At 30.3% G+C, this 22,363-nt stretch overlaps 1 protein-coding gene across 1 annotated transcript in view; it reads right to left on the reverse strand.

Annotated features, from left to right (window-relative positions):
• LOC134695628 (cubilin-like) overlaps nucleotides 1–22,363 on the reverse strand; it is a 39,970-nt gene that overhangs the window by 16,245 nt on the left and 1,362 nt on the right. Inside the window, exons 2-12 of the mRNA XM_063556941.1 lie at nucleotides 8,964–9,017; nucleotides 8,252–8,488; nucleotides 7,581–7,679; nucleotides 6,949–7,061; nucleotides 5,767–5,864; nucleotides 5,107–5,222; nucleotides 4,447–4,548; nucleotides 3,570–3,732; nucleotides 2,406–2,482; nucleotides 1,594–1,941; nucleotides 955–1,117 (exon numbers count right to left, since the gene is read on the reverse strand). Of these exons, the coding sequence (XP_063413011.1) occupies nucleotides 955–1,117; nucleotides 1,594–1,941; nucleotides 2,406–2,482; nucleotides 3,570–3,732; nucleotides 4,447–4,548; nucleotides 5,107–5,222; nucleotides 5,767–5,864; nucleotides 6,949–7,061; nucleotides 7,581–7,679; nucleotides 8,252–8,488; nucleotides 8,964–9,015 (1,568 nt within the window). The 5' untranslated portion in view covers nucleotides 9,016–9,017. The remainder of the gene's footprint in view (nucleotides 1–954; nucleotides 1,118–1,593; nucleotides 1,942–2,405; nucleotides 2,483–3,569; nucleotides 3,733–4,446; nucleotides 4,549–5,106; nucleotides 5,223–5,766; nucleotides 5,865–6,948; nucleotides 7,062–7,580; nucleotides 7,680–8,251; nucleotides 8,489–8,963; nucleotides 9,018–22,363) is intronic.

Raw genomic sequence — 22,363 nt, forward strand, 5'->3', positions numbered from 1 at the left:
AAACGCATCACACGGTATAGCTGACTTATATAAATCCTGAAACAAAATTTCAGAAATCCTTGTATTGTAGTTCCTGAGAAAAATGTGACAAAAATTTTCAACTTGGCTATCATGTGTAAAATCGTACAAGTGTTCGGTAAACAGGAAGTTGTCAAGTGATCAATCTGAAAACGCATCACACCGTATAGCTGACTTAGATAAACCCTGAAACCAAATTTCAGAAATCCTTGTATTGTAGTTCCTGAGAAAAATGTGACGAAAATTTTCAACTTGGCTATCATGTGTAAAATCATACAAGTGTTCGGTAAACAGGAAGTAGTCAAGTGATCAATCTGAAAACGCATCACACGGTATAGCTGACTTAGATAAACCCTGAAACCAAATTTCAGAAATCCTTGTATTGCAGTTCCTGAGAAAAATGTGACGAAAATTTTCAACTTGGCTATCATGTGTAAAATCATACAAGTGTTCGGTAAACAGGAAGTTGTCAAGTGATCAATCTGAAAACACATCACACGGTATAGCTGACTTAGATAAACCATGAAACCAAATTTCAGAAATCCTTGTATTGTAGTTCCTGAGAAAAATGTGACGAAAGTTTCATGGGACGGACTGACTGACGGACGGACTGAAGGACTGACGCACGGACTGAAGGACGGACTGACGGACAGACAGAGGTAAAACAGTATACCCCCCTTTTTTAAAGCGGGGGTATAATAAACTACCAACAATCAATCATGTCATCTTTTGCTTTTATCATAAAATAAAATCTTAAGGTTGTATTATGTATTTGTATAAATTGCCTTTACCTGAATAAATATTATTATTATCATTATTTTTTTGGGGTATACCTATATAATTCTTATGAATGAAAATATCTATAAATCTTAAATTATATTTAATCAAGTATAAAATATAATGAAATCCAGGAAAAAATTCAAAAAAAATAATCACCCTTTTGCTCCTCCTGTTATATTTAGTTTGAAGGAAACACTATTCTTAAACTGTGATGCAGCCTGGGGCACAGTTATCACCCATATGCATTCTGTAACATTATCAGGGATATCTGTGTCACTGCTTAAAGTACCATTGGCTGCATTTATCTGGCTACCACATTCTGTTAAAAGAAATATTTAAAACTATATTTATAAATGGTGCATGCATAGTTAAGACAAGAAATATACCATTTGCAAAGTACTTTGATAGATATACTAACTGACTAAACATCAAAACTCCTGTTTTTATTTTCACAATAAAAGATAAAAATGTTTTGTAAAAAACCCTGCAGATTTTTAAGCAGTCGCTGATCATTGAAAATTGTTTTCAAGGACAAGAAACATATAACATTTACATCTGCAATACAGCAATTTCTTGTTTGCAAAGAGTTTGAAATTTTTAAAGACTGATTGTACCTCTTCAGTATAAATGGAACCGCAATCAATTATATGCAGCAACACAGGTCCAGACTCCATCCTTGTACATTTGTATTAGTCTTGTTCAGCAAGGACTGAGGGCTTTTTTATATGACAACCACTTTGAAAATGTTACAGTGTTCATAAGTTGAGCTGAATGTAATATACAAGTATAGTTTACCCAGTATTTTATAGGACAGGCTAAATCCTGTCCCTGGAATTTCTATTCCAGTTCCTAGGTTACCAGTATTTGAGTCAAACACAATGGAGGCTGTAGTATTACTTGTAACCTTAGTAACCAAGTCAGATGCTGGCAAAGCACTTCCTGTGTAATTGGCAACTTGTTTGGATTTGACATTAACATTGATGGCTGTTGCACCACTCATATCTAGAGTGTTGAAGGTGACATACAGGGATTTGGTCTTGTCAACAGGTTTTACATTCCACTGACAGACAGAGTTCAGAGGATATTGACTTGGATACAATGGACTTGTAATCATACCAGAAGGCTGGAGATCACCAGTACAACCTGAAAGTAGGAATACATGTACTGTGTACTGATTCTTAAATATTTGTTGGATACCAATTTTCGTTGATTTTGTGGGTAAAGGTGGACCACAAATTTAAATGTTTGACAAATTACTAATTTTTCATAGGCATGAATGCAGATTTTTCCAAAAAAAAATTAAATTAAATATCCACGAACATGCAAGTTTTCCTCAATCCATGAAAATTGATACACAGGAAAATTAAGGAATATCCTGTAAGTTGAGAATGATCATATAATGATAATTGTAGTGAATTTAATCAAAGGACAAACGGTCCTATGTTGGTTCTTTAGGTCATATAAAATGATTATTAAAATCCCATCCTAAATACTAGATTTTGCTAGTGTTTCTGAAGTGTTTTATATTTTTTAAAACTGTAGAATCATATATAGTGATACATTGTGTAAACTTAAAAAAGCACAAATAATAATGTCCTCATACAAACCTGGAACTGTCCAATAAGAACCAGAGAATGGAGGTGTTATACATGTTGTATTGAGTGCTGGTCTGCCTAAAAATATGCTGAAAAAATAAAGGTTTTACTGTATCAGCTTTATTAATGAACCTTTATGAGCACGCTCACATACCCCACATCCCCACATTGTCATTGGAGAAATTAAATATGTGTAAGAAAAAATATTGAATAATAATTTCCTGTCAATATGCACCTCTTCATAATATGTCCTTATTATCTACAAAATTTCGTGAAATTCTGTTGTGTGGTTTCAGAGGAGTTGAGATGACAAACTGTTGCAGAAGTACATTGAAGCAAATAAGTTCAAAGAGGCGTATCTCCTAGAATAAAAATGAATTGTAATTTCCTGTCGATATGCACATCTACGTAGTATGTCCTTATTATATCTACAAAGTTTTCATGAAATTCTGTTGTATGGTTTCAGAGGAGTTGAGATGACAAACTGTTGAAGTGGTACCTTAAAGCAAATAAGTTCAAAGGGGTGTAACTCCTAGAAAAAAAATTGAATCATAATTTCCTGTGGATATGCACAACAACATAATATATCCTTTTTATCTAAAAAGGTTTAGTGAAATTCTGATGTGTGGTTTGAGAAGAGTTGTGATGACAAGAAACAGGACTGAAGGACGGACTGACGGACAGATTGCAGACTAACAGACTGAGGGACGGACGGGTCAAAAACATTATACCCTCCGCAACTTCGTTGTGTGGGGTATTAAAATATGTAATATACAGTAGATCAAAGGAGAACTTTTATTACTGTTTTAATATTGATTTAAAATTTAATATTGACGTAAGGTAAACACAATTGAAAAAAAAAATAGAGTCATAGTTGTAACAAATTTAATCTTTAAAAAAAAAATTCAAAAAAAATTAAGGTTGTTAAAGGAAAGAATATGTATGCTTGGTGAAGGAAATTCAAATACTTTGGATTCATTATTGTGAATTGAATAACAATTTTCATGGAATTCTTAGGAACAAGTGAACCACAAATTCAAATATTCAACGAATTACACATTTTATATAGGCCTTGAATTCAGATAGAGACAAATCCACGAAATCAAATATCCAAGATAATGCAAGTTTTCCTCAATCCACGAAAATTGATACCCACAAAAATAAATGAATATTTACCTCAATCCATTGGCAGCTGGTGCTGAGAACAAGGGATAATTGGACAACTGTGTTTTCTTGGTAATGGTTCCAAGTTTCTGACCAAAGGAGGACAATCCTTCATAGATAACTAAGGTCTCATTCCCACATAAATCAACAGAGGATAAGTCCAGTATGATATTACCTGGTAAAACAAAACAATCTTATCCAGTATGATATTACCTGGCAAAACAAAACAATCTTATCCGGTATGATATTTCTTGGTAAAACAAACAATCTTATCCAGTATGATATTACCTGGTAAAACAAAACAATCTTATCCAGTATGATATTTCTTGGTAAAACAAAACAATCTTATCCAGTATGATATTACCTGGTAAAACAAAACAATCTTATCCGGTATGATATTACCTGGTAAAACAAAACAATATTAGGGCAGAATTATTGGTTGTATTGTTTGAAGAGTGTAAATATTTTGTTTATTTTTATAGATTCACTTCGGCTTAGACCCTGGAATAACCTTTCTTCAAAACAGGTATTTAACAAAATCTCTCCAATTAGGAATGAAGGGTAATTAAAAGAAATAAAATGGTAAATGCTTAATTCCATATTCCAGTCTTTTCTTGATTCGTCACTTAATTTTATACCAATGTTCTGGGCTTACTATGCAAATCCTGAAATCTTGCAAAAAATATATGTTCTAATCAAATTCATTCATAAAAAGTTGTTTCAATTTTTTTTATTTGAAGCATTCAATCTACTGATAAAAAAATCTAGTTTTTTTTCTTCCTCAAATCATTTTTATCATTTGAATTGTTGAGGTAGGATCAGAAAAAAATAAATAACAATACAACAGTAGATAATGTAAATATAAATCATTAGCATGGTTAACACGAACCTGATGACATCGTGGGATTTATTAACCAATTACATCCTTTCATTAAATTCTTTCTGTCCAACGAAAAAGAACCTGATGACCCAGAGGATACTTTATGACAATCTGAAAACATAAACAATGTACATAAATGAAAGCATGGTTTCTGGTGAATATATCATATGTCTGCAAACTGTCTGAATTTGTGCTTGATTTAATCTGTAGATTTATTCATATTAAAATATTACCACACTTTCCCAAATAATGTTTTCTTGTTGACTAGCTATAAAAAAAAGGATAAATTTATGTTGCCTTCCTAGTCAAGAGACTGTTATTCAGTGGTTGCCATAAGTGACTGAATGTCATATTTGTGTTATTTCAGGCTGTTGGGGTCGTGTATGGATAGCTTTACATCCTGTTAAGGCCTTGCATGATCTTACTGTGGGTTTTGCTCTTGGTTGTTGTCCATAATATAGTGAACAACAGTTGCTTACAGTTATGTCTTTCGTCTATGACGGAAAGATGTCTGATTGGCAATCATATGTAATTTGCTTAATTTTTCAAATGAGTACGCCAACTGAATATGATTTTTTTTTAATTCATGAAAATAAAAATTATATAACAAAGATTTAGGACAACAAATTTCAAGCCAAAGATAACATATACGTGTTTTATAAAACAAACCTGGCTTAACAGAGTCAAAACTGCCACCAAAGTAAAGTGCCTTATCATTAAAACCTTCTGTGACTATCAATAAATCCTGCTGGCTAGATGTAATGGGAACAAACTGTTCAATTGTCCTGTATAAAAATTAATTATTATCTAAGGTTAATTAAAATGATGAGGAAATAAAAATCGTCAATCAACCAATATAAAAAAGACAGCGTTTAACAACTGTAAATGGTACATGGAAGTGAAAATATATATTTACATTCAATATCTTTTAGACTTACTCTTTTTATGTAGCAAGATATTCAAAATCTAAATTTGCTGGTAATTTGGTGTCAATAAAAACTAATATTCAGACAATAAGTCAGGAATCAGATGTTCAGTAGTTGTAGTTTGATGATGTGGTTTATACATGTTTCTCGTTTCATGTTTTTTTTTATATAAATTAGACTATTGTTTTTCACTTTTGAATGGTTTTACACTTAAGTTATTTGGTTGGGCCCGTTACAGCTTGCTGTACCGTGTGAGCCAAGTCTCTCAGTTGAAGACCGTACTTTGATCTGTAATGGTTTACTTTAATAAATTGTAACTTGGATGGAGAGTTTTCTCATTGGCTCTCATACCACATCTTCTTATATCTATATAAATGCTAAAAATGAAATATGGAAATATTACCTGAAGTTTGCCAGCAATGGACCCTGATCTGATATCCCATCATACACTTTAACAGAGGACTTAGGGTACATCAAACTGTCATTCAGTATTAGCTGGATCTATAATTAGTGAATGAGTAGTACATAATACAAATACTAACAGGACATGAAAAAAACATTTTGGACATCCAGAAAAAATATATTTTAATACTAATATTTGATATTATTCATATTGGGAGGTGAGGAAGGGTCCTTAATTCAACTTTCCAAACAAAAAACACCATATTTGACAACCCTGGATATGCCATTTTAAAACAAGTTATGAACAAATTTCTAACTTTTGAATTTCTCTTGGTTATTTTTTCTATTTTTATATTATTAACAAGAGAAAAATTGTAAAAATTTGGAATAAAATAATAAATCATGCCAATTCAGAAACTTTCTGATTTATCATTTTTTTTCAGGAAATAATAAAAACAAAATGCAGTTCAAAATAATTAAAATACCACCAGTGGATTCAATGATTGTCAATGTAAATTGGCTCATTTCAATAGATACTACAAAATTCTGCAAAACAAATTCCCTTATGCATCAACCCTCAATATAATACAAGACACAATTTAAAGTTTATAGAAGAAGAAGTTATTTAATAATTATTTATTATAGTGCAACCTGAATATACAAATAAATACATGTTTTAAAATACAAAATAATCAGCCAGCCAAATAGGCTTATGATGCATTTTCTGATAATAATAAAAGTATATTCTGAATCATGAAATTATTTTTTAAATCAAAATTTAAGTTTGTTACTAACATGAAAGAAAAATTTAACGCATATCACAATTACAATCTTACAAGATGGATAAAGACCTGTTGGTGACCTTCTGCTGTTGTTTTTTTCTTTGGTCGGGTTGTTGTCTCTTTGACACATTCCCCATTTCCATTCTCAATTTTAATCATTATTTGTTGGATACCAATTTTCATGGGATTTGTGGGTACAGGTGAAACACAATCTAAATAGTCAAGAATTACAAATATTCTATAAACTGACTGTGTATGCAGAGATTGACAAAACCATGAAATCAAATAAATCCATGAAAAATCAAATTTTTACCAATCCATGAAAATTGATACACACAAAAATAAATTATTGCACAGAATTCCACTTGTTAATTTCATACAGTAGAAACTAAATAAAATACCTGTAGTTTTTCATCAGGATCCTTTATGGTACTATGAAGCTGGTAATATGAAGAATTGTCTGTACTATTTTTTAAGGTTATATACCCTTTGTCATAAAATCGTCCACCATTATCTATGATTAACAATTAATTATTAGAATTAGAAATAAGTTAATTAAACTAAATGGGGAATGTGATCAAAGGAAACAGATGATGCTCCTGCTTGCATGTCATATAAAGTTATAAAGGGACATACCTGAAGAACAGTAAAAGTGAGGCTACCAAAACTCAAACTTGATCTGTGTTTTGTGGTAATAAGCATTGTGTATAAGTTTCATAATATTTGGTTGTGGCAAACTTAAGTTTGAGGAACGGAAACCAACTTTGGGATGTACAGATGAATGGACATATGTACAGATGGACAAGGGTTGTCTTAATGTAGTCTAATTGCATTCAAAATGACTGCAAAATGAGCAACACAATGATCTTTTCCATCAATAAAACCAGCACCCTAATATGATGTTTGTAACAATTAAAATGAGTATGGGAGAAAAGTAATTCAAGACTTGACCAATTGAACAATGAAATATACAGGCACTACTGACCCTGTGCCCAGGCATGTACAATATTAATCAATAAACACACACACTGACCTTGTGCCCATGCTTTAACACTGACTATTCTTATGTCTGCATTGCCATCAAGGTTTGTGTGTATCAACATTTGGTTTTTGCTGGAAATCAAAAATGAACCTGAAAATATAAAATTAATTCACTCATTTACTTTAATATAATATATAGAATACAGATTTCCATTTTCCCTCAGTGATCTTCTACCCTGTTTTACAAACAAAACTTGTTTTTGCTATTATCTCCCTATAAATCAGGTTAGAAGTTGCTGTCTATTCCTAGCAATTTAAAAAATGCTGCTTTGAAAGCCTTTGCTCATTAATAGTTATTAATTTCTGTGTCATTTGTTCTCTTGTTGAGAGTTGTCTGATTGGTATTCATACCACATCTTCTTTTTTTATATTGTAAACAATTTTTTTTCAGCTTTTTACAAAACTAATGGTAAACAGATAAACAAAGAACTTACTGAACCAATAATTGATCCACTGTTTCTTCGTTTATTTATTATAATTATTTTAAAACATGGAAGTTATGCATAAAATAATGTTACAATGGAATCTCTCTATTATGAAATTCATATTATTCTTCCCAAAATGATCACTTAAATCAAGATTTCATGTATCTTTACCAACAAAAATTTCATGGCTAAAACAAAATTCAAAAATAATAGGTTGAAATATAATAAGTAGAGTTACCTTTCAAGTTACAGTCTAAACCACACTGCTGTATAACTGTATCATTTACATATGGTCCATCAAGGGCAATAACTCTATCAAAGCCTCCCTGTAACTGGATGTCAATTACCTTGACAACTATTGTTGTATCACTAGGTGACTGTAGATTCCAGGAGCATATATTTGGCTTGGCAGTGTCTTCTAGGTCTATGGTTGTTACAGAGCGGCCTATGGTTACAGTTTTATCACAGGTTGAAACTATAAAATAAGAGAATTGTGAAATTTTAATTTACTGTTTTATAAATATAAATATAAATATAAATAAAAGGAATGATTTCTTGTTTGTCTAATTGAATGAAATTTGTATTGATTAAAAGGAAGTTATCTAAAGTTACATTTCCTCCTAAATTGACAATTTTTCAAACCTGAGTGATAATGATCATGCAATTTTGTCTCATTAAATGGAGGCTATAGAAATTAACAAATTCCACAATACATGTACTATCATTGAAGTCAATAGAAGTAATTAATTTATTGATTATACAAAATTTTGAAAGTTAAATAAATACAGTTATATTTGTCAACTATAAATTCACATTCAAAATTACTTTCAATATACAAAATGCTGTACAAAATTTTTCAGTTATAAAAAAATAATTGTTTGTGTACTGTAAAAAAAACAAGTGTTAATGATAATATGTATAACATCAAAAGAAACTAATTATTTATTTACCTGCAGCTGAAATGTCAACAAAAATAATCACCATGCATACAAGGCGAAACATTTCTGAAAGATAAAAAACAAAATCTTTTCAAAAGAATGAAGTGTTGGTTTATACATGGGGCCTCAAGATAGGGCTTTATACACTGACAAATGCTCATTGCTTCTCAGTTGATAACACTGATGCTATAGAAAATTCTCAAGAAGACAATTTGTTCACTTTAAGATAAAATGACGATTAGATTATATGTGATTAAATAGAAATGTACATTGTGCGTTTATTTATACACATATTTCTTTAAATCTATATATGTATATAAATATAAGTTTAAGCTCTAAAGCAGCAAACTAACTAGCTTGTTTTATAATATAATGAAGTCCAACTAACTCGGTTATTCACAATTTTGGAGTTAACTTATAACTTACCAATGAACCTAATCTATGCATGTATACAAACAAGTGGTCAATTATAAGGTTAGCAGGGATTAATTTGCAAAAAATTGCAGAAAATCTTTATTTTATTCCATAAAACAAAGATTTAGTAAAGGCAGTTTGGCTGTTCGTGTACAAACCTCATTACCAACAGCATACCACAACCAACATTCAATCAATCAATCAATCATTACAGACAAAAATAGTAAAATTTAGATACAACCCATATACATGATATTAGTCAACTAAAATTAAAATTGGTATCAATTATAACAAGAGGCTGTCACAACGACAGCAAACCCAATTTATTAACATTTATTTGTGTCCTGGCAATATCACAAAAACCATAAGTGATGAACGGTGAAAGTGAAAATCATTGATATCAAATTTGACCTCCATTTTGCCATCAGTACTAACATATTAAAATTTGAAAAGCTTAGGTTGAATGGTACATAAGTAAATGCAACAACATGAATGGAAACGCCATTTTTCTACCTTTCAAGAACCATAACTCCTGAACGGTAAAAGTCAAAATCAATATTATTAAATTTGAACTGCATTTTGTCATCATTAAAAACATATTTAAATTTGAAAAGCTTAGGTGGAACAGTTCACAAGTAAATGCACAGACACGACTGGAAACACCATTTTTCAATCTTTCAAGAACCATAACCCCAGAACGGTAAAAGTCAAAATCTTCATTATTAAAATTGACCTTCATTTTGTTGTCAGTACTAACATATTAAAATTTTAAAAGCTTTGGTTGAAAGATTAATGAGTAAATGCACAGACATAATTTGGTTGCAGCCCGCATGACAACCCGACTGCCAGACAGATGTACATCCCCAAATCAATAACCGACATTTTTGTCACAAAAATCTGGTTAAAAACTTAACTAAATAGGATTCATATACATTTACAGTCCTGTATCCTGTCTACAAATTACCTTTTTTGAGTTTGAAATTCTCAACTTTTGGCATTTACAAACTGAAAAGAGTAATTCACTCACAACATATATATGAATGTGCTTAATATTACATCCTGTATCTGCACAAATACATTTAGATCTCTGATGCACATGTGTATTTTAAATATTGTTCTAAAATTTCACACTGTACTTATAAAAGTTGCAATTGCTTGTTTTCGAATCCACTATACAAAAATACAGTGTAACCTATTTTTGTGTAAACTGACACACTGGGGGACCAGAAAATGTCAGATACAGCAGGGTGTCGGATTACTCAGGTTTTTTCTGCAAGGATAGGCATATATTAGAACCATGAAAATGTGTCGGTTAAAGCAGGATGTTGGATACTCAGGTGTCAAATTTGGTAGGTTACACTATATGTTTAAACTATAAAAATATGACTTATAAAATTAAAGCATATAATTGCCTAACTTTGGTTTTTCCATTTACAATAGTTTCAGTGTTGAATTTGTATAAATACTGAAAGTTGGAATTTCCACTACCATAAAGAAAAAAGTTGTATTGTGAATATAAAACGAAAACTAATTTGAACATAAATATATAAAAGGGGGCAATAATTTAATGACTGTATGATAATTAAACACAGGCACTTGTCTCAGAAAAAAAAATCTTATACACCTTATTAAGGTATATATAAAAAAAGTAATCTGAGACAAGTGCCTGTGTTATTAAGCCATTGTTCATTAAAATATTAGAATGCTTTATTACCAAAGGCAGATCCAAGGGGGGCTTTTCTTAGGAAAAATTTGGTTGATTATTAGGGAATCACTGAAGCATGACTGGAACCCCCCATCCTTTACAAAATGTTCTAAATCTGTAACTGATTACAATATAACCTTAGTAGTGTATAAATAACATTTTGTATCAAAACAATTGCACTTTCTAGTTACATGTAATTGATATTTATTTAAAGTTCTTGTGAACTTGTATCGCTGTTAATTAAGTGTTATCTGTTTTTCATGCATTAAATGCCCTTTTATAGACAAATAATAACCTTACCTTTAACAGGCAGTATCCTGCACTGATAGGACACTCTTATAATACACACTTATCACAAGACCATTTATCATAAATGTTATAACAACTAGGAAGTAACCTATTCAATAAAATGTAAATAAAGCTATTTTAAACTTCTTGGGATTTCAAAAATTAAAGTACTACAGTAACAAAACCAATGAGGCATATAAAAAAAAATATGCATTTAATTAATTTTTTTTAAATCAAGCGACTCCGTTTCATAAAATTGTCCTTCTATCATAGGGCAATGGACAGCAAGATATCAACACCTGTTTAAAAATTTTAGACTTTTAACCAAGGAGCATTTTAAATTTGAAATTGCACAACCATTGCTTATAACTGTATAAGGACGGCAATTTAGGCATTTTGAATGAGCATAATTTCTAGATGGTTTCAACTAGAGTGAAGAATACGAAGTCTTTTTTCTGGTACCAATATTTCAATCACATAATATAGCAACAAACAAAAGAAATAGACTTCTTGGAGCATGAATGCAAGTTAATATTATTTTATGCTCTTATATAAATGATACATATACATGCAGGTCTGTTGGTCTGTTGGTCCCCAAGTAATTTTTAATTTTTAAAATGTCGACCCAATTCCTTGCAAATAGTAAGACTGAAAATTGTAACTTATCTGTACTTATTTAAGTACTTATATTTTCTCCTGAAATGTGTCTCAAAATCAACAAATCATAATTTTTTACCACTACCGTAGACTACATAAGAATCATGGTAACACAAGTAACAAATTAGAATCAAGTAAATGCAGTGTTACAACAGTTAAATTGAACTTACATGTATTCACTTTAAACACTTATAACAAGTGATTTTTTCAAAGCACATTAAATCTTAATACTTAATATGTATTATATTATAACATGTATAACAAGTACTTTTTTAAAAGCAAACTTCAAAATAGTATATATTTGTTTAGGGGCCAGCTGAAGGACGCCTCCGGGTGTGGGAATTTCTCGCTACATTGAAGACCTGTTGGTGACCTTCTGCTGTTGTATTTTTATTTGGTCGGGTTGTTGTCTCTTTGACACATTCCCCATTTCCATTCTCAATTTTATTCAAGTCCAGTTCAATTTTTGTGGGGTAAATGATGAGTTTACTAGTTGATACGTCAAATTTGTATGGATCATTACATTGTAAATATTTACTTTAACATGTGTAACAAGGAAATCATGCATTTGTTCAAGCAACTATCAAGGTTTATTCAATAGTGGAATCTTACTTTAGTCCCATTACCTAATGTTAAATGATGTTTAATGCTTTAGTCACAGTACCTAATGTTAAATGAGGTTTAATGCTTTAGTCCCAGTACCTAATGTAAAATGATGTTTAATGCTTTAGTCACAGTACCTAATGTTAAATGATGTTTAATGCTTTAGTCACAGTACCTAATGTTAAATGATGTTTAATGCTTTAGAGGCAAGTACCTAATGTTAAATGATATTTAATGCTTTAGAGGCAAGTACCTAATGTTAAATGATGTTTAATGCTTTAGTCTCAGTACCTAATGTTAAATGATGTTTAATGCTTTAGTCACAGTACCTACTGTTAAATGATGTTTAATGCTTTAGAGGCAAGTACCTAATGTTAAATGATGTTTAATGCTTAAGTCACAGTACCTAATATTAAATGATGTTTAATGCTTTAGAGGCAAGTACCTAATGTTAAATGATGTTTAATGCTTAAGTCGCAGTACCTAATGTTAAATGATGTTTAATGCTTTAGAGGCAAGTACCTAATGTTAAATGATGTTTAATGCTTTAGAGGCAAGTTCCTAATGTGAAATGATGTTCAATGCTTTAGTTGCAGTACCTAATGTTAAATGATGATTAATGCTTTAGTCGCAGTACCTAATGTTAAATGATGTTTAATGCTTTAGTAAAAGTACCTAATGTTAAATGATGTTTAATGCCTAAGTTGCAGTACCTAATGTTCAATGATGTTTAATGCTTTAGAGGCAAGTACCTAATGTTAAATGATGTTTAATGCTTAAGTCACAGTACCTAATGTTAAATGATGTTTAATGCTTAAGTCGCAGTAGCTAATGTTAAATGATGTTTAATGCTTTAGAGGCAAGTACTTAATGTTAAATGATGTTTAATGCTTTAGTCTCAGTACCTAATGTTAAATGATGTTTAATGCTTTAGTCACAGTACCTAATGTTAAATGATGTCTAATGCTTTAGTCTCAGTACCTAATGTTAAATGATGTTTAATGCTTTAGTCTCAGTACCTAATGTTAAATGATGTTTAATGCATGTGAGATGATTTGTCATTTTAGATAAATAGTAATAACTTGACAAATGATAATAAGAGTAGTCATGTTAGTATGACAACACACAAGATAATTTTGTGATGCATTAGTACTTACATACACTTAATGAAAGTGTTAAGATTATATTACATAACAATATAATGTAGTTCAACTTAATCATCAGACTATAAAACCAGAAGATTTGTAAGGACAAGGTTCATTTTAGCTTAAATATGGCCTTAACCATGTTGATTCTTTCATAAATCAACATAAAGACTACAACATCTTTTCTAAAATGGATACAAATCATAAGTGAAAAGTCATAATTCTAAGTAATTCAAATCTACTCATAAAAATACATTATAAACACAAATGTCAGCTCCTTTTGAAAATTTTGCCAAAACACAATCATGACAATAGCATTGTGCATTTTTCTGCACTATAAGCTACAGGGAAACTTTGGAAAAGCTTGGCAAAAGTAATACAAGATTAAAATAAAGGAGTTAATTCAAATAAAGATATATATCATGTATTTGTGAAGTGCCAAAACTTATCGTAGTTAAAGTAATATCCTAGATATTTATAATATTTTCATATTAAATGATGTTTAATGCTTAAGTCGCAGTACCTTATGTTAAATGATGTTTAATGCTTTAGAGGCAAGTACCTAATGGAAAATGATGTTCAATGCTTTAGTAGCAGTACCTAATGTTAACTGATGATTAATGCTTTAGTCACAGTACCTAATGTTAAATGATGTTTAATGCTTAAGTTGCAGTACCTAATGTTAAATGATGTTTAATGCTTTAGAGGCAAGTACCTAATGTTAAATGATGTTTAATGCTTTAGAGGCAAGTACCTAATGTAAAATGATGTTCAATACTTTAGTAGCAGTATCTAATGTTAAATGATGATTAATGCTTAAGTCGCAGTACCTAATATTAAATGATGTTTAATGCTTAAGTCGCAGTACCTTATGTTAAATGATGTTTAATGCTTTAGAGGCAAGTACCTAATGTTAAATGATGTTTAATGCTTAAGTCACAGTACCTAATGTTAAATGATGTTTAATGCTTAAGTCGCAGTACCTAATATTAAATGATGTTTAATGCTTAAGTCGCAGTACCTAATGTTAAATGATGTTTAATGCTTTAGAGGCAAGTACCTAATGTTAAATGATGTTTAATGCTTAAGTCGCAGTACCTAATGTTAAATGATGTTTAATGCTTTAGTCACAGTACCTAATGTTAAATGATGTTTAATGCTTAAGTCGCAGTGCCTAATGTTAAATGATGTTTAATGCTTTAGAGGCAATTACCTAATTTTAAATGATGTTTAATGCTTTAGAGGCAAGTACCTAATGTAAAATGATGTTCAATGCTTTAGTTGCAGTACATAATGCTAAATGATGATTAATGCTTTAGTCACAGTACCTAATGTTAAATGATGTTTAATGCTTTAGAGGCAAGTACCTAATGTTAAATGATGTTTAATGCTTAAGTCGCAGTACCTAATGTTAAATGATGTTTAATGCTTTAGAGGCAAGTACCTAATGTTAAATGATGTTTAATGCTTAAGTCGCAGTACCTAATGTTAAATGATGTTTAATGCTTTAGAGGCAAGTACCTAATGTTAAATGATGTTTAATGCTTTAGAGGCAAGTACCTAATGTAAAATGATGTTTAATGCTTTAGTCACAGTACATAATGTTAAATGATGTTTAATGCTTTAGAGGCAAGTTCCTAATGTAAAATGATGTTCAATGCTTTAGTTGCAGTACCTAATGTTAAATGATGATTAATGCTTTAGTCACAGTACATAATGTTAAATGATGTTTAATGCTTAAGTCGCAGTACCTAATGTTAAATGATATTTAATGCTTTAGAGGCAAGTTCCTAATGTAAAATGATGTTCAATGCTTTAGTTGCAGTACCTAATGTTAAATGATGATTAATGCTTTAGTCACAGTACATAATGTTAAATGATGTTTAATGCTTAAGTCGCAGTACCTAATGTTAAATGATGTTTAATGCTTTAGTAACAGTACCTAATGTTAAATGATGTTTAATGCCTAAGTTGCAGTACCTAATGTTCAATGATGTTTAATGCTTTAGAGGCAAGTACCTAATGTTAAATGATGTTTAATGCTTAAGTGGCAGTACCTAATGTTAAATGATGTTTAATGCTTAAGTCGCAGTAGCTAATGTTAAATGATGTTTAATGCTTTAGAGGCAAGTACTTAATGTTAAATGATGTTTAATGCTTTAGTCTCAGTACCTAATGTTAAATGATGTTTAATGCTTTAGTCACAGTACCTAATGTTAAATGATGTCTAATGCTTTAGTCTCAGTACCTAATGTTAAATGATGTTTAATGCTTTAGTCTCAGTACCTAATGTTAAATGATGTTTAATGCATGTGAGATGATTTGTCATTTTAGATAAATAGTAATAACTTGACAAATGATAAAAAGAGTAGTCATGTTAGTATGACAACACACAAGATAATTTTGTGATGCATTAGTACTTACATACACTTAATGAAAGTGTTAAGATTATATTACATAACAATATAATGTAGTTCAACTTAATCATCAGACTATAAAACCAGAAGATTTGAAAGGACAAGGTTCATTTTAGCTTAAATATGGCCTTAAACATGTTGATTCTTTCATAAATCAACATAAAGACTACAACATCTTTTCTAAAATGGATACAATTCAAAAGTGAAAAGTCATAATTCTAAGTAATTCAAATCTACTCATAAAAATACACTATAAACACAAATGTCAGCTCCTTTTGAAAATTTTGCCAAAACACAATCATGACAATAGCCATGATAGCATTGTGCATTTTTCTGCACTATAAGCTACAGGGAAACTTTGGAAAAGCTTGGCAAAAGTAATGCAAGATTAAAATAAAGGAGTTAATTCAAATAAAGATATATATCATGTATTTGTGAAGTGCCAAAACTTATCTTAGTTAAAGTAATATCCTAGATATTTATAATATTTTCATATTAAATGATGTTTAATGCTTAAGTTGCAGTACCTAATGTTAAATGATGTTTAATGCTTTAGAGGCAAGTACCTAATGGAAAATGATGTTCAATGCTTTAGTAGCAGTACCTAATGTTAACTGATGATTAATGCTTTAGTCACAGTACCTAATGTTAAATGATGTTTAATGCTTAAGTCGCAGTACCTAATGTTAAATGATGTTTAATGCTTTAGAGGCAAGTACCTAATGTTAAATGATGTTTAATGCTTTAGAGGCAAGTACCTAATGTAAAATGATGTTCAATGCTTTAGTAGCAGTACATAATGTTAAATGATGATTAATGCTTAAGTCGCAGTACCTAATATTAAATGATGTTTAATGCTTAAGTCGCAGTACCTAATGTTAAATGATGTTTAATGCTTTAGAGGCAAGTACCTAATGTTAAATGATGTTTAATGCTTAAGTCACAGTACCTAATGTTAAATGATGTTTAATGCTTAAGTCTCAGTACCTAATATTAAATGATGTTTAATGCTTAAGTCGCAGTACCTAATGTTAAATGATGTTTAATGCTTTAGAGGCAAGTACCTAATGTTAAATGATGTTTAATGCTTAAGTCGCAGTACCTAATGTTAAATGATGTTTAATGCTTTAGTCACAGTACCTAATGTTAAATGATGTTTAATGCTTAAGTCGCAGTACCTAATGTTAAATGATGTTTAATGCTTTAGAGGCAATTACCTAATGTTAAATGATGTTTAATGCTTTAGAGGCAGGTACCTAATGTAAAATGATGTTCAATGCTTTAGTTGCAGTACCTAATGTTAAATGATGATTAATGCTTTAGTCACAGTACCTAATGTTAAATGATGTTTTAATGCTTACATCGCAGTACCTAATGTTAAATGATGTTTAATGCTTTAGAGGCAATTCCCTAATGTTAAATGATGTTTAATGCTTTAGAGGCAAGTACCTAATGTAAAATGATGTTCAATGCTTTAGTCCCAGTACCTAATGTTAAATGATGTTTAATGCTTAAGTCGCAGTACCAAATATCAAATGATGTTTAATGCTTAAGTCGCAGTACCTAATGTTAAATGATGTTTAATGCTTTAGAGGCAAGTACCTAATGTTAAATGATGTTTAATGCTTAAGTCGCAGTACCTAATGTTAAATGATGTTCAATGCTTTAGTAGCAGTACCTAATGTTAAATGATGATTAATGCTTTAGTCACAGTACCTAATGTTAAATGATGTTTTAATGCTTTAGTAGCAGTACCTAATGTTAAATGAAGTTTTAATGCTTTAGTCACAGTACCTAATGTTAATGATGTCTAATGCTTTAGTCACAGTACCTAATGTTAAATGATGTTTTAATGCTTTAGTAGCAGTACCTAATGTTAAATGAAGTTTTAATGCTTTAGTCACAGTACCTAATGTTAAATGATGTCTAATGCTTTAGTCACAGTACCTAATGTTAAATGATGTTTAATGCTTTAGTCACAGTACCTAATGTTAAATGATGTCTAATGCTTTAGTCGCAGTACCTAATGTTAAATGATGTTTTAATGCTTTAGTCACAGTACCTAATGTTAAATGATGTCTAATGCTTTAGTCTCAGTACCTAATGTTAAATGATGTTTAATGCTTTAGTCTCAGTACCTAATGTTAAATGATGTTTAATGCATGTGAGATGATTTGTCATTTTAGATAAACATGATAAATAGTAATAACTTGACAAATGATAATAAGAGTAGTCATGTTAGTATGTACACCGAACAAGATAATTTTGTGATGCATTAGTACTTACATACACTTAATGAAAGTGTTAAGGTTATATTACATAACAATATAATGTAGTTCAACTTAATCATCAGACTATAAAACCAGAAGATTTGAAAGGACAAGGTTCATTTTAGCTTAAATATGGCCTTAAACATGTTGACTCTTTCATAAATCAACATAAAGACTACAACATCTTTTCTAAAATGGATACAATTCAAAAGTGAAAAGTCATAATTCTGAGTAATTCAAATCTACTCATAAAAATACATTATAAACACAAATGTCAGCTCCTTTTGAAAATTTTGCCAAAACACAATCATGACAATAGCATTGTGCATTTTTCTGCACTATAAGCTACAGGGAAACTTTGGAAAAGCTTGGCAAAAGTAATGCAAGATTAAAATAAAGGAGTTAATTCAAATAAAGATATATATCATGTATTTGTGAAGTGCCAAAACTTATCTTAGTTAAAGTAATATCCTAGATATTTATAATATTTCATGTATTTTGGGCTGAATGAAATTTCATTATACATGTATAATCTCAGGATTAATTTCAACCCTTAATGAACCTACTCCTTTTTGAAAGGGAGACATTTATAACAATGATGACCTTAAATCAGGAATGTTCGTCTTCATCAGAAAGAACAACATATCTGTACATAATATCATCATGATCATGAACATGTTGACATATTCCATTACACTGGCCTATTCACATGATTGATGATGTAGTCCCCTGTATGGCTACTCTCTTATATTGCTGGATTACAGGAAGACACAGTGCTGTGCAATGATAACTGTTATTTAACAAAAGAAACACAGGCTTGTTCTTTTAGCATGTTTAGATAATAGATATGATAGACATGATAGATAAGCAAATTAATGTTCAATAAAGATACATAACTGAAAAGACTTTATTTTGTTTGGTGTGAAATATAATTTTTTATTGACAAGTTTTCAGAGGAAATTTAGAGTTCTATTTACATGATATATTGCAACCCAGTTTATCTCTAAACATTGCTAAAAATGTAAAAATGTTTCTCCTATTGCATGAATTGAGATTATTTTTCAAATGAAATTTCAGTTTCAATTCTGCATTTCTATTTGGAAGGGTAGTAATTGTCATTATCATTTCACATTTGAGCCATGATTGACACTCAATTGATTATTTCGGTTAACATAAAACTTTAACCCTTTTGCCAATGAGTCCCGGTTTACCGTGATTCAAGCTTCAGACAACTGACGATGAGTCCCCTTTTACCATCATCGGACTAGCTTTTATGATTCCCATTCAAAACAGTGCAAACATGAGTTATCTTTCTTTGATGAATACCAGGATTAAAGTGTAAACATGGTGCTTCCGTTTGTTGATAACCGTGTCAGAATCAGAGGAAATTTATGGAATTTACGAAAATTTGAAATGAGGGAAAGGAGTAGGTCCGGTAAGCAGTCAGAGCTCAGACATAAACAAGTCGATTTTTGTTTTTGACTTAAATAAGTCGAAACATGTATTTATTATAAAAATGTAGTTTCAATTTTAGACTTATCTAAGTCAGAAAATGACAGACTTGTTTAGGTCTATTTATGTTGGTGATAAAACTTAATGTTACTTTGTGGCCAAACTACACCACCTAGGACAGCAAAAACCAGTATTAGAGTTCACAAGGACTTGAGCTATCTATATTTAATTATCTAATTGAACATCCTTACTAAACACAGAAGTTTTACCTCATTAAGTGTGATTCCAGGTGGTTGCATTGTAAGGTTAATTAACATTATCTCCGATTTTTTAGACTCTCATTCATATTTTTCTTTAGAAGACAAAGCATTGGCTTTCAATGTTGTCATTATTTGATTTAGATGCATGACCTCCTTATAAATATGCGTGGGTCTTGAAGTTCACCAATTTTGATCACTCATCGACTTGTAGGAGTCGATATTTGCAACTTTTTTATTCTGTTCAATTATTTCTTGTTTAACAATATTGGACTTATTCAAGTCATATTTTGTCTTACATTAAAGGGAGACAAATCCTAAAACTTACAACTTTAGACCTCTATGAGTCAAAAGCAGATTCAGACTTATTTATGTCTGAGCTCTGACTGGTAAGGACTCATTTTGGCCTCAAATTTAAAATTTATCTGACGAAAGATTTTGACCACTTTTTAAACACTTAAGTGTCTATTTCACTTGATTCAATTAATTTATGTGAAAGATTTTAACTGATTTAGTCTTTAAAAACTGTCCGATTCAAGCTCAAATATGAAAAATCTCTCAAATCTGCCAAAAAACGACACTTTTCAGATGGTTTTTGTCAAAAACAAAAGTGGCCGCATCCGTGTTCATCCACAACCTTTATATATGTTATGTATTATCATGAAATACAACTTACATTTCAATATTAAGGATGAACACGAATGCGGCCACTTTCGTTTTACACGGAAACCGTCTAAAATTTAACTAAAATGATAGAATTTTGAAGTTTTCCGTAATTTAGCATGACTTAATAGTGCTAGTACCTGATATATGTGCATTGTATTGTCAAAAACTGCCCATATTTATGTAGCAGAACCATTTAACTGTCCAATAAATAACTACAAGTTTACATTTTAACAATTTTGTAAAACTGGTTTTTTTTGGGGCCAAAAAGGGGTCTTACCGGACCTACTCCTTTATTTTGGAAAGAATATGGAAGAATTGAAGCCAAACTAGTATACTTTCTTGACATAAAATGTCGTTTTATGTACAAAACACTTGGAATGGACATCGTTCAGTGTGATGAATTTGTACAGCCTAAAAAAAAATCAAAATTTTGCTGTTTTGGGTTTAAAAATTTGAATATTTAATGAAGAAAAAATTATCAAAACATGAACAAAACTGTGAACATGGTGTTAGTGAATGAAATAAATACACAAATAACTACAAACAAGTTTTTGTTGACATTTATTATGAAGATCTCCCACTTGAGTAATAGTAGCCAGGAAAGCCATCGTCTCAGAGTAGCTTCTGTCTGGCAGCAATTGGTGAAAGGGTTATAAATAGGACATTTTGGCAGATGATATTTTTAAGGTATCTAAATTTAGCAAAATTATATTCAGCACTGACAGTGCTTCTTGTACTCATGTTTGCAAAGAATAGCATAGGATGTTACACGTCATCTAATGAGATGCAGATTTTATAGCTATTCTTATCTCTGAAAACCCGGATGTTGCGGACAAACACTCAGCATGATTGTATTACTTTAACTTATAACATGTACAGCAGTAAAGCATATCAATTTGTAAAATTGGAAAGTAAACATTTACATTGTGTTTAAATATATTAATATATTATAATAACAAATAAATTAACAAAAAATCTTACAAAATATTAAGTTTAATAGATTTTCAGTGTTTTAAGCGTACTAAATAATATCAATCTTTACAAATGTTTCCTTATTCTAATTTTCCTCTTTAGAGAACAGATTTTACTTTATTTTTCATTGTTGTATTTTTACCTGCTGGAAATGTAAACAATTATACAGTCCATACTATTATTATGAATAAGTTTCACAATAATCCTAATAAAAAGTATTCTCTGATTATTATAATAATCACTAGCAGATTCAATTTTGAAGTAAATTATGTGACTCAATAAAACATACTTTTTGCATTCTATTTTTGTGTAGATTTTTTGCAGGGAAAGAAAAATTTAACTGAAAATGAATTAATTCTAATCTGAAACACAATATAAGAATTAATATTCCAAATATATAATTTTGGTCTAGGTTAAGAGGGTCTTTGAAATATATATATATATACATGTATATGTATTTGATGGAATAAATTCCCTGCATTTGATTGTCTCGCAGGGTCAAACATTAAAGTTGTCAAAGCCTTCTTAAATTCGAATATTATAAAGTCTATATAATATACTTGAAA

Source organism: Mytilus trossulus, chromosome 14 (genome assembly GCF_036588685.1).
Source record: "Mytilus trossulus isolate FHL-02 chromosome 14, PNRI_Mtr1.1.1.hap1, whole genome shotgun sequence".
In the NCBI taxonomy this organism is placed as follows: Eukaryota; Metazoa; Mollusca; class Bivalvia; order Mytilida; family Mytilidae; genus Mytilus; species Mytilus trossulus.